The sequence below is a fragment of the Asterias rubens genome, chromosome 4 (genome assembly GCF_902459465.1).
Source record: "Asterias rubens chromosome 4, eAstRub1.3, whole genome shotgun sequence".
Taxonomy (NCBI): domain Eukaryota; kingdom Metazoa; phylum Echinodermata; class Asteroidea; order Forcipulatida; family Asteriidae; genus Asterias; species Asterias rubens.
Window position 1 is genome coordinate 14,857,289 of NC_047065.1, and position 13,252 is coordinate 14,870,540.

At 42.0% G+C, this 13,252-nt stretch overlaps 1 protein-coding gene across 4 annotated transcripts in view; it reads left to right on the forward strand.

Annotated features, from left to right (window-relative positions):
* The window catches only part of LOC117289196 (neural-cadherin-like), a 51,496-nt gene extending 40,215 nt beyond the window's left edge, over nt 1-11,281 (forward strand). For all 4 annotated transcript variants that reach the window (XM_033770201.1, XM_033770202.1, XM_033770203.1 and 1 more), the window contains 12 exons: nt 1,023-1,129; nt 1,852-2,265; nt 3,047-3,315; nt 3,584-3,926; nt 4,817-4,932; nt 5,509-5,795; nt 6,238-6,410; nt 6,879-7,149; nt 7,619-7,799; nt 8,533-8,774; nt 9,206-9,454; nt 9,880-11,281. In XM_033770201.1, the coding sequence (XP_033626092.1) occupies nt 1,023-1,129; nt 1,852-2,265; nt 3,047-3,315; nt 3,584-3,926; nt 4,817-4,932; nt 5,509-5,795; nt 6,238-6,410; nt 6,879-7,149; nt 7,619-7,799; nt 8,533-8,774; nt 9,206-9,454; nt 9,880-10,118 (2,891 nt within the window). In that variant the 3' untranslated portion in view covers nt 10,119-11,281. The remainder of the gene's footprint in view (nt 1-1,022; nt 1,130-1,851; nt 2,266-3,046; nt 3,316-3,583; nt 3,927-4,816; nt 4,933-5,508; nt 5,796-6,237; nt 6,411-6,878; nt 7,150-7,618; nt 7,800-8,532; nt 8,775-9,205; nt 9,455-9,879) is intronic.
* Nucleotides 11,282-13,252: the final 1,971 nt, after the last annotated feature.

The following is a 13,252-nucleotide window of genomic DNA, read 5'->3' on the forward strand; positions in this document are numbered from 1 at the left end:
TCTGTGTAGGATAAGTTTTCCCGGTCAATTTCAACAAATATCCATTCATTATGAGACATGCGACTTTTTCTTGGATCAGCTGATTACCATCTTTTTTTTAATCTCAGTTTTACCATTCATAATTGAAAAATACTGTACAAAATCATTGATATTTTCTAATTTCCTCTATTTGGGTGAAGTTACAGTTGCATGCCTGCATTTTAACAACAGGCTCATTCAATTTCGTTTGAAAATGAATGCTCCGTAACTCAGATGCATTGCATCAGTTTGGCATTCACTGGTCAAATAAGATCAATCAATATCATTTAATAGACCACAAGACTCGTTCATTTTCATGAAAGCCAACAGCAAGAGCTGGTTTACCATTCAACTACATCAAGTGTAAACCAAGTAGGAGAATTTCAATTTTAAGAATGGTCAAAGTGTGGTCTTGAATGCCTACGAGTAAAATAGAATGACTGAACAAAAATCTGAATGAGAAATAAAAAGGAATTATGTGTGCAAATTTTAAATCAATTGGTTGAGAGTTTTTTCGGCCAAAAGTGACTTGATTTGATTTCAGTGGATGTTTTGTAACCTGCGTTGATGTACTCGAATAGGGTTAAAAAAGTTCCTCTTGTTTTTAAACTATGCACAACTGTCTGCCTGTGCTTTGTTCAGCTGATTTTAATAAAAGCCCCCTCAGTTGAGTTTAAACTAGTTTCATTTGTATGATGTAAACAGGCATGTTTTAATTATGCGTACCTATGACTTGTTAAAATGAACTTATAAACATAAGCAAATTATAGAAACATTGTAAAAGTACTAAACATTGCCATTGATGGTGTGAGCTCCATGATGACTGTGGTACTTAAACTTTGTTTACCTTGCTGTAAAAGGAAAACCCACATTGATATACAAAGAGAATTGAAAACAAATCCATTGTTGAAATACTCAGCAGCACAGATTGCATGATATACCTTCGCGTATTTTTAGAGTGATGTCATAATTTATCTATTTTTTATCTTGCTATTTTTTTTTAGGAAACATTCCCACTTCTCCAATCGGTTTCGTTGGCGTACTGGATCCTGATACCATTGAGGACAAGACCTACTCAACAAAGAGCGAATTCCCTTCCGAATACTTTCAGGTGAGTGCATTATATGCAAACGAACAAACAAACAAACAAACAAACAGACAGACACTCTATACCTGGCATGTCAAATCCTAGCGGTTTAGAGCACCGAATTCAAACTCTGGTGTTTCTGATCAGCAGAGTGTGGGTTAGAGTACCAGTTGTGAGACCTGTTTCCTGAAGCGAGATACTTGTAACCATGATGCTTCAAGGCTGGTTATCTTGTTCTGCAGGACAAATCTTTTCAGAACTGAGAAGTCTCCCTTAAAAATCTGAAAAATCTAATCCGTGGTAGTAGAATAAATAGCAAGACAGTTCTTTAAAGAACAAACTCTACCTACCAAGTAAATACACACATGGTGTCACCGCCCCTCCCCCCCCCCAAAAAAAAAAACACTGCCAAAACATAGGATTCGAACTGCCTCTAGCTACCGGGCAATCTCGGTAGTCTAGTTGGTAAGACACTGCTCTAGAATTGCAAGGGTCGTGGGTTCGAATCCCATCCGAGTAATATGCCTGTGATATTTTTTCACAGGACTTGGGAAAGTACTGAGTGTACAGTGCTACACACATCAGTGTATGGATAAATATGTATGGATAAAATATATATATAAATAACCTATTTCTGGTAAGCATTTGTGAGGTACTACTTTTTGTGTTGCAGAAGCTCCATGAAATTTGGCGTTTGACAGTATAGTTTTGTTTTTCATTGTACCGTCTTCGCTTAAAACCCACAGGTTAACGAGGACACCGGTCAAGTGACCATCCTAGCAGGCACACCAGGTGGCCTGTACGAGTTTGACGTCATAGTGAAGGATGAAAACGTGTTCCCAGAAGCGGAATCCACGGTCATTGTAGACGTGCGCGACCTGCCGGAGGAAGCCGTTCGGAGCTCCGGCTCCTTCCGCTTCGAGGGTGTGACTGCCGAGGAGCTGATCCAGACGCCGGCTGATGGGTCGCTGAGCAAGATCGACATCCTCAAGGGAATCCTTGCCGAGATCATCCCCGCTAAACCGGAGAATGTGGACATCTTTAGCATCATTAATGTCAAGGGGCAGCCGAACACCGTTGACGTTCGTTACTCTGCTCACGGGTCGCCGTTTTACCCACCGGAGAAGATGGACGGGGCAGCTCTAGAGAACAGGGACAGGGTAAGTCTTGTTTTCCCTCCCCTCCCCCACCCCCCCCCCCCTCTTCCCCTTCGAGCTCGAGTGTTTTTTACACTGTTGGCGGCGCCCTGCATGGTTTCAAGACTCATTAAAATGATGAATGAAATCAATACTGAAAAACCAGCGCCAAGCAAGACTGTGTTATGATGTTTTTAACGCTGTCACAACAAGTACAGGATGAAGGTTGTTTATCTTCATTGGTATGCTTTATCCACTGTCTTATTAAGATCAAATGACCTTTGGTAATCGTCAAAGACCAGTATTCTAACTTGGTGTTTCCTGACATATGCATAAAATAACAGACCATTGAAAATTTCTATTAGAATTCTGTTTTTTAACTACGGGAAAGTTTTCAAGAGGCATCAAGGCCAAGACCCTGAGAAACAGAGGGCTGCGTCTCCTTTGGTAATTGTTAAAGACCAGTATTCTCACTTAGTGTATCCCAACATATATGCATAAACGAACCTTTGAAGGCCAAGACCATGGGCAACAGAGGGTATGGTCTCTAAGATTGATTTTAAGTTTGGAAGAGTTTGTTAAAATTTACCGCTGGACATTGTTGGTAATTGTACTCTCAGTTGGTCTATCCCAACATATGCATCAAATAACAAATCTGTGAAAGTTTTGACTTGATTGGTCATCAAAATTGCAAGAGAAAGTTGAAAGAAAAACTTTCACATTCGCGTATTTGCAAAACTCTCTATTATCGACCCAGTCAAGTCTATGGTGTAACTTCCTATTGTTTTTTCCTCGCTGTGTACAGATTGCGGAAGCGTTGGGCGTGACCATCGGTATGATCAAGATTGATATGTGTCTGATGGAGTCGGCTTGCGAGTCTGCGTGCACCAACGTCCTAGAGATAGACACTACACCCACTGTGGTCAACACTCCTTCAGCCTCCTTCACGTCCATCACCACGCGCACTGTGGCCAAGTGCGTGTGTGGGGCGGACGTCCAACAGCCTGGGCCGTGTGACTTTGACGCGTGCTTGAACGGTGGTACTTGTAAAGACACCCAGGGTGGGGGACATACGTAAGTTGATTATTTGGTGTGGTTTTTTTTTCTTTATTGGTTTTATCTTTTTCATGTATCACCCCATTAATTAGTAACTTGGAAGAATGATTTTAAACCTCCCAAAACTATAAAAATCTTGAAAGATGATTAAATCTAAAACTATTATGATTTGTAAAGACGATTAAATTTTATCGCATATTATGGTAATCTAGAAAGAGGATGTAACCTCAAAATTACAAAAATGTTCAAATTTTGTAATTTTAATAATTTTGTGGCGCTCCTACAGGTGTACTTGCCCAACTGGATTCAATGGTCCAAACTGCGAGCAGACTATGCGCGAATTCAAGAACGGCTTCGCTCACTTCAGTTCCCTGCAGCAGTGCGAGCAGACACACACCATGGTGGAGTTCATCACTACGCTACCGGACGGCGTGATACTCTACAACGGCCCCATGACCCCTCTGACCCCCGGGGACCTGCCGATGGATTTCATTCTGATCCAGTTGGAGAGCAAGAAGCCGGTGTTGTACATCAACCTGGGATCTGGAACGCTTAGGATGGAAATCCCTAGCACCGCGGACCTCGGCGATGGCAAGTGGCATCGACTGGATGTCTATCGGGATGGAAAGGTATGAATTTTGTGTGAGGGGTTTGTGTAGCATTGATACAACAAAAGTCCTGTCAACATAGAGTCAACATTTTCCTGAGCAGACATTTGTAAGCAATTGAGCCAAAGGTTTTTTGGCCTATGGTGGGTCAGCTGGTTCCATGTGTGACTTAGCGAGTAGTCCCTCTAGTTCTTTAATATAAATTAGGTTTATGGTTAGTATGCACATCTGCATGCTCCACCAGACCAGTATCTATTTACAAGACCATCATCAAAATGAGATGAACTCAAAATGAGATGAACTCGAAGAAGATCTATTTGGTGGCACGGTTGGCTTGTGCGTAAAGCGCTCGCCTCTCACCAAGGTGACCCCGGTGTGCTTCCAGGTCGGGGCCATATGTGAGTTGAGTTGTGCGGTGGTTCTCTGCTGTGCCACGAGGGTATCCCAGACTGTCCGGTTTTCCACCCTCAGGAAAAAATCAAACACTTTCGATCTTGGCTGTGCTCCGTGGTCATAATGGGTTGATGTGGCTGGCAGCTGATTGCGCCCTTGCATGCCTGCTTATCGAACACGTTGTAGCCACGTTCTTCGCAATTCTGCTCTAGCTGCGAGTAAGGACGATTAGCCCCCCCAAATTATAATTATTATTATTATTATTATACTTGTGTTATGTCTTAAGTTCACTTTGATACTCTTGCAAGATAATTGTCACATTCACAGTAAAAAAAATCACTGAAACCTTACACATCGAGGTACTTTAATTCAATTGAATAACAATTGGAAGTATTAACCAGGCTTAACCGTTTACAATGTGCTGTCTCAGAAATCTTGGAATACATTTATGTGCCCATATTTTACGATGTCTCGCTTATAACATTAATTTTCTCTTCATCTCCTTTATCGTGATTTAGAGCGTTGAGTTCATGCTGGATCGTTGTAAGAGTGCAAACATCACAGAGGCCTCCAGTTCCACCATCCAGCAAACTGAGGATTGTAAAAGCACAGGCGTCACACCCGGAGATAACAAGTCAGTATACACCCTTGTCTTCTCTCAAAGAAAATAAACCATGTTTAATAATAATAATAATTTGGGGTTGAACCATAGAAATGGAACCCTGGACAACGCTGAGCTCGGCCACCCTCTGTGTCGTCTGTGGATGCGGCGTATCGATACTGCATGTATGGCAAAATCATCATCGCGTGACACGGGTGTACGGCAAAAGGGCAAGATGACGCCGCTTAAAGACCGTTTCTTTATGATTTCATTAGTTAACGTTAATGACCTCTGCTGTATGGCAAAGCATGTTACCATACACACTTTAAAAAAGGCGTATGCGCACCCATAAAAATGGTCTCAAGAGGAAATCACATGCACAATGATGCACTCAGCATTGTCCGGGTTCTTTTTCTATAGGTTGAACAAAGACAAATTGACTAGCGATGAATTTCAATAAACGACCTCCGGTATAACTCCCGCGCTCTACAAACTGAGCTATCTAGCCCTAAGATAGAGAACCAAATAATATTCTGTATCTCTGATGCAAATTTAACATCTATTAGAAAGCTACAGAAGTTATGAACAACCTGTTCTTTCCCCTTCTAGGTTTCTCAATGTCAACACACCCCTTCAACTCGGCGGGGTGGACCAATCCTCCGCTTTTACCTACCCTAGCGAGATCACCTTCGGGGCTGGCTTTGACGGCTGCATGAGAAACGTCGAGCAGGACGGCGCGGTGTACGATCTCCAGACGCCTGGGAAGACCGTCGGCACGGAGCCGGGATGCTCCCGTCTGGAATGCGGGGAGTGTAACAACGGGACATGTGAGGGAGACTTCAACACCTTTGTCTGTCTGTGTCATCCAGGCTTCATGGGAGATGTGTGCGATACATGTAAGTGATACTTTCAAATTGCTTCACCCCCCCCACCCAAAAAACCCCCCCCCCCCCCCACCAAAAAAAAAAAAAAAAAACCCTCCCCAACCCCACACAAAAAAACTACACAATCAAACTACAGTAAGTAGGATTTGAAACTTTGCATGGTGGAAGTATAACTAGGTGAGGTTTGCGGCCGCACCCTGTGTAAACCTCTTTTGAATAGTCAAAAGGAAAAAGCGAAGCGTTGAGTTGTCGACCATCGGTTCTTTTCAGAACCAACACTACTCAAAAGAGATTTAAACATGGTACTACCGCAAACCTCACCTAATCAAACAACAGCAGTTTGAAGTTATTTTTGAAAATGACCAACATTAATCAGTGTAAAGAAAAATCTCCTGAAGGGAATCGAAACGTATCAAATTCTATTTGTTTTGTTACGATCTTTCTTTCTCCACAGCAACCCCACCTTACGACTTTGCTACTGACAGTTACGTCAACTACCAGCTACTGCCTGCAGCCCAGCTGGACAATCGCATGGGTGACTACCAAGTGACGTTCCGCACACGGATGAAAGAAGGTCTGCTCTGGATGATCACCAACCAGAACGGCTTGGAATTCACATCTATAGAGGTTAGAGATACGGCATTTATTTCCCCGACTGATTATTAGCAGCTAAGCACAACAAAATTATGCTTACCAGTATTAGGTTACCAGCCAAACTACTATGTCACATGTGCAATTTGCGACTGGTATCTTGCTTGGTTTTTTGCTCAGCAGAAAAAGTTCCAAGCAATATTTTTTTCTCAGGCAGCTAAGCACAACAAAATTGTGCTTACCAGAATAAGGTTACCAGCAACATAACCATGTCACATGTAGAGTTCGCGACTGGTATCCTGCTAATAGCAGAAATGTGTTGAGCACTGTTTTAAGCTCTATGAGTTTGGGCCTCTGTACTATTTTGGCTGCTATAAAAGGGTTAATCTATTTTCTTCAAAATACCTAGCTTTTCCAAGCTTCTTGAGTAATAAACGAATTGTCGCCAGTCCTTGCAGAATCAAAGTGGATTTTAACTTTCCTCTTCTCTCTCTCTCTTTGCAGTTGGTTGATGGCTTCGTCAGGAGTCGCTGGAATCTGGGCGACGGGGAGAAATCCGTCCACCTTGACCAGTACGCCGTGGACGATGGGGACTGGCACACGGTCCGCCTGGAGCGCTTTGATTACTACATCACGGTGAAGATCGACGGCGGTGGCGGCGTCAGACAGAAGGAGAACCATGAGAGTTTGTACAGCAGGCTGGAGGTCGATCCTAACAGTCTGATCCTGGGAGCGTTTGTCGTCAGGGTTGTGGAGATCTCCCAAGATTTCATTGGTAGATATTTATCAGTATATACTTTAAATGCCAAGCTTCATGAAAAAACAAAATCGTAAAAGTCTGGGTACTTTTTGTAACACAAATCACAATGTCCACAGACTTACATTAAACTTAAACAGTAAAAAAATTAATAGAAAGCTTCCCTTAAAATATTACTTGCTGAGGTGCTGTAGTTATTGAGAAATGAGTAAAACAATGTCAGAAACATAATGTTCAGCTCAGGAGACAACAGTTAGTTTTAGCATGTACAACTTATTTACTAGTACTTCAAGGGAAGCTTTCATCATTATCTTCAAACCAAAACAGTAGCTCAATATTTGGGGGGGGGGGGGGGTCTAGTTGTTACAACCAAAATTGTTCAAGAAAATTATAGGGAGGAAAACTTAACACAACAGAATAAAAAGAGTTAGTTCAAGTTGATCTTTAACATGACTTTAACAAAATTACATCGTTCCTCACAACACAGGATGTATGAACGATCCTCGCATCAACAACTTCTATCTGGGATTCTCGGGATCAACGACGTACGGCACAGCGACCCCATCTAATGGTGTGATTGAAGGCTGCTCAAGTTACGACCCATGCTTGAGCAACCCCTGTCCAGCGTCATACATCTGTATTGACCTATGGAGGAAATACACTTGTGGGTAAGTATCTGTTTATATAAGGGCGTCTTAAATAGCGCTGATATTCGTCACTCGATATTGCTCAAGGCACTTCAACATTTATTATTTTCCTTTAAGGTATTTTGGAGCTTGAAGTTTGATTCCAATATATAGCGCTCATATCCGTCATTCAGTGACACTCAAGGCGCTTCAACATTCAGTATTTTCCTGTAAGGTATTGTGGAGCTTGAAGTTTTATTCCAATGTATAGCGCTCATATCCGTCATTCAGTGACACTCAAGGCGCTTCAACATTCATTATTTTCCTGTAAGGTATTTGTGGAGCTTGAAGTATGAGACCAATTCCTTGTGGTTTACAAAGCACTGTGGCGCAATATGCAGCCAATCAAAGCAGGAACACTGGGGCAAACCCCTTCTCTTTCCAATAGGTGCGCTGGTTTCTTTTATGTGTGTGACACAACGCCCGGGGCCAACGGCTTTACCTCCTAACGGAAGGACACAGTAGTCATGGTTAAGTGTTTTGCTCAAGGACTCAAACCCACACTCTGCTTATCAGAACTATCGAAGTCCAGTGCTCTTATCCGCTAGGCCAAGATACGCCACGAGTTCGCATCAGTGTAAGGCAGAGCTCTCATCTCTCCCAGATTCTGCAGAAAATTCCCTAAAAACAAACCAATCTTTCCATGTTTTGGAAAACCCCTGAGCCAATCTTATCCCCTCAACCTTTAACTTGTGATTTTGATTTTCCTTTGCAGATGCCCAGACGGCTCCATGGAGGACGAGGCCAACGGCGTCTGCAAACCCATCGACGAGTGCGACAGCAGCCCATGCCTGAACGGCGGCAAGTGCGTGGAACTGGTCATTGGGTTCAGGTGCGACTGCTTGGATGGGTACATCGGGTCGATATGCGGCACAGAGAAAGCGTTCGTCATCACCACGCTGGGTCTAGACCTTGGGGCCATTCTCGCCATGATTCTCTGCCTCATCATCATCATCAGTAAGTAGTTCATATATATTTGGTTTGTGGTAACACCATGTGTGCATTTCGACTAGCTTGCTCTAGTCATCTTCCGGAGATTACTAGTTTCTTGACGATGACTAGAGAAGCGTTGAAACTTATATAGAACTCACTCCGCAGTATGGAGGTTAATGACAATTTACAAAAAAAAGCTGAAGTCTCGAAGTCAAATTCAAATATTTTAGTGGAAAATTACTTCTTTCTCGTAAAACTACGTAACTTCAAAGGGAGCTGTTTTTCACTATGTTTTATACTATCAACAGCTCACCATTGCTTGTTACCAAGTAAATTGTTAAGCTAACAATTATTTTGAGTAATTACCGATAGTGTCCAGTGCCTTTAAGATTGATATTGCATATTACAAATGCTTATTATTATTATTATTTTTATGAATATTCTGCTACCCTTAGTACTGCTGCTTGCGTTCGTCCTCTACAAGCGTAGCCACGATCAGAAGCAGGCCTTGGCCCTCGCCATCGACCCAGACGACGACATCCGGGAGAATTTCATCAACTACGATGAGGAGGGAGGCGGGGAGGAGGACCAAGACGCGTATGATGTGAGCACGCTCAGGAAACCCATCGACCCGATCCCGATGGACGATTACATCAAGCCGCCTGTGACGGAGGCACCGCTGAACAGAGCGCCAAGAGCCCCTGGTAAGTTTGTGGCCTTGTTGGTGCCTAAGTTCATTCCATTTATCTAAGTCTTTTTCTGATGTTTTAGACCTATGATACTAATGATTTGTGAGGATTTTTTTCAGGGATTCTTGCCTTCAAATTAATCCAGCTTGTGAAAACTTCTTTGAAATTGAAATACCTTGACAGTTTGTAGACATTGTCTCGGCAAGAAGACACTGATTTCTGCAAAAATTAAACTTTCACTTGTGACCTTCATTCAGACATGATATTCTCCCTACTTAAATCTGCGATTGAGTAGCCTGAAACTTCTATTGGAGCCTACACCATGTGTACATGTAGGTCAACCCTACTTGATAGAATATTCCTACGCTCTTTATTTATGATGTTGCTAAAACGACAAAAAAACAATCTATTACCCTACCGTTAAATCTGTGTATTTCCAGGTGACGATCCCAACGTCGGTGACTTCATCAACGATCGTCTGAAGGGTGCGGATGACGACCCCGACTCCAACGACACCATGAGGGACTTTGACTACGAGGGTGAGGGTTCCTCAGCGGGCTCCCTCAGCTCCCTGAACAGCAGCAGCTCAGACGGAGACCAGAACTACGACTATCTCAACGACTGGGGACCGCCGTTCAAGAAACTTGCCGATATGTACGGCGGTGGCGAAGACGATTAGAAAAATTGCGTCGTGTGTTTGTTTTTTTATTTACTTGCAACGTTTTTTAAGAGGTACTGCTTTTATAGAATTAGGATTGTCAATTGAAAAGTTTACAAACAGCTAAAATAAAAATAAAAGGTAAAAAATTAATTTTGATGACGGAACATATTTTGCCTTTAGCTCTTATTAAGACGCTTTTAAGAACAGTGTTTCAGGGGTTGTAAAAAACTTACCCCATTTTAAAATATGTGTCGATGATGAAACTAACATTTTCCAGCAAACGAAGAAGCCAAAGATGTGGCTGATACTTTGAAATGAATGTCCCAGGATTTCTTGTCGACACAAATGTCACTTTTTTTCATGGCTGGTTGTAGCGTGTACTCCCTTATCAGGAGTTCTCGATGATATCATTGTACAAAGCAAGATTGATGTAGATTAAACTAAAAAGAATTTCATGTGTCCTTTGCCTACTAGAAGAATTGCAACATTTCGTGAAAGATTTCTTCGTGAAAAAGGAACGAGCCTTAAGCGATGAGAGTTTTGATGCTGGCGTAGTTATTTTCTATCATGTGAAGAGTACTATCTGTTCTTTGTAAATATGTTTAGTAACTGTTTGTTTTACGGCTAGATACCCTTTTATGGTGCAGCAAGTTTATGTTTAGTTCCATAGACCATTTCGCAAATAATCATTTCGCGAGGGGCTAACTGTTGATTGAGGGGCATACTGGGTCTAGCCATGACCAAACTTGATCACTAGCTACACCCGCAAGTACCAAGTATTTGCGTGAAGGTCTATTCACATACGCAGGCCGATTTACAGATTGCGGGAAGAAAAATTAGCCATGCCCTGCTTTAGATATTCAATCAGTACCATAGTTGTTATGGAGAAACAAAACGGAAATTTAAATCTTTATGTGGAAAAAGTCAACCTCTGCGTGGACTATAGAGGGCAGTATTTATGCCAAGTCTAGAGTTATGTTAGGATAGAGTTTCAAAGTTGCAGGTACCAGTGCCATTGTACAATGGGAGTATCGTGAAAGGCCACATAGTGCAGTGAATATTGTGTCATTGGGGTCCAAGTTGACAGAACTTACTCTTTAGTTCTCTCCCAATTTCATGGAGCTACTACCCAATTTCATGGAGCTAGACACAAAGTAGCTAAGCATAAAAAAAACTGCTTACCAGAGTAAGGTTACCAGCCCAGCTACAATGTCACATGTACAATTTGTAACCGATATCATTCCTGCTTAGCAGCTCTATGAAATTTGGCTTCGTACAGAGAGAGAGAAAGAGAGCTGTGACCACAGGGTCTCCAAAGATGCTAAGCATCATTCGCTCTGTGAATTTGGTTTTTTGTTTCCCGTAGCACAGTTTCACTGAAGCCGGACATGTCCAACGTGTACAGCCAAGGTCCGAAGTTGTTTAGCACTAAACGGGCTTAGCAGATATGGGTTACCAGTCAATACCACATGCGACAAACTGTTCGTGGTTGGTGCCTTGGTAATGTTTGCTTAGCTGATGAATTTTTCAACAATATCCTTCAGCGGAACAGCTTAGTGGAAATTGGGCTCAACAATTTGTAACACTGTCCTTCCATGGCTCTCTGTCCAAGTTAAGACGCAGTCTTCTTTGTGCCAAGCACACGGTTGTTTAATGATGTATCATATTTTGATAGTTTGTATAGTAAATATAACCACCGCCCCCAGTGTTGTCGTTAGGACAGTTTGTACCCAAGTGTTATCTTGTCGTTACTTTGGCAGTCCTAATGTTAAGGATGATCTCAAGGGTATGTTGTTTCTGTGAAGGCTAGTCTGTTGTTGTTGTTTTTTCAAATTAGACAATAGAACAACTACATGCAGTAGATGTTATATTTAATACTCATTATTTTACACAGATAGTTTTACACAACATTGCAAAAAAAAAAATGATCCACAAACTTCCAGCGAGTAAAATATTTTTTGGGAAATCTGGACTCAAAAGAACGTGCATTCAAAAGGCATGTACAATACTTTGTAAATAACTAAGAAAGCAGATCATTCAAATTAAAAGCGTGTATCCAAGATCAAGCCTAATATGCTTTTTTTATATTTTATTATAAAGGAACATGTTGCCTTGGAACGGTCAAGTTAGTCTTTGAAAAGCCTTTGTAACCGTTTGTTATAAAATGCATATGATTAGAAAGATGTTGTAAAAGTAGAATACAATGATCCACACAAACATGCCTTGAAATTGCACGGTTTTCCTTTTACCTCGTCTACTAACACGGTCGGCCATTTATGGGAGTCAAATAATTGACTCCCATAAATGGCCGACCGTGTTAGTTCGCACAGTAAAAGGAAAACCACCCAATTTTGAGCCAAATTTGTATGGATCATTGTATTCTACTCTTAAAACATCTTTCCAACTATATGCATTTTATAAAAGACGGTTACAAACGCCTTTTATAGACCAAATCGTCCGATCCAAGGCAACGTGTTCCTTGGTTCAAGGACACCAAGGCGTTTTTCTCCTTGGTAAAGGGCACCTCTATGAGGAAACTGAATATCTGTGGGAACATTTCTAGGGGCACCATGGCAATGACCAAGGGGCATGGAGGCGATCGCCTCTCTGTGAAGTATCAGGCCTGAAAGAGACATCACTGTGGCAGAGGCCATGTCTAAAGTTATGGTTACAGCCATGGGTGTAGTTGTATAACACACCAAGCATTGAAGCAAAGCAGTGACACAGCCACAGCTGCCAATTTGGACACACCCTATAAAACATTGTGAATGAGAGAGGCCTAAACTTGTGGATAATACAGACATTTCCTTGTGGATAAGACAGGCCTAACTCTGATTGAGTGAAATAGAAGCTCTCTAGGGTCTGTGTTAAAAAAAAAAAGGGGGGGAAATATTGTAAGAATGGGTTCTTTGTGTTTGTGCCTTCTATTGTGCTGTACAAATGCAAGCTCTATTGCGTAGTGGATGATGGGGTGGAAGTGTTTAGCGGGCAGGCAAAATTGGTTAGGAAGAGTCCCTGGACGTCATTTCGACCTTATTATTTTGTTGAAGTGTTTGAAACTGCGTGATGTTGCTAAGGCGTCCTATTCTTCAATGCATGATGATTCGGCAATCCAGTCGTAGCTGTAGTTCCTAACTTGGGCACGGCCTAAG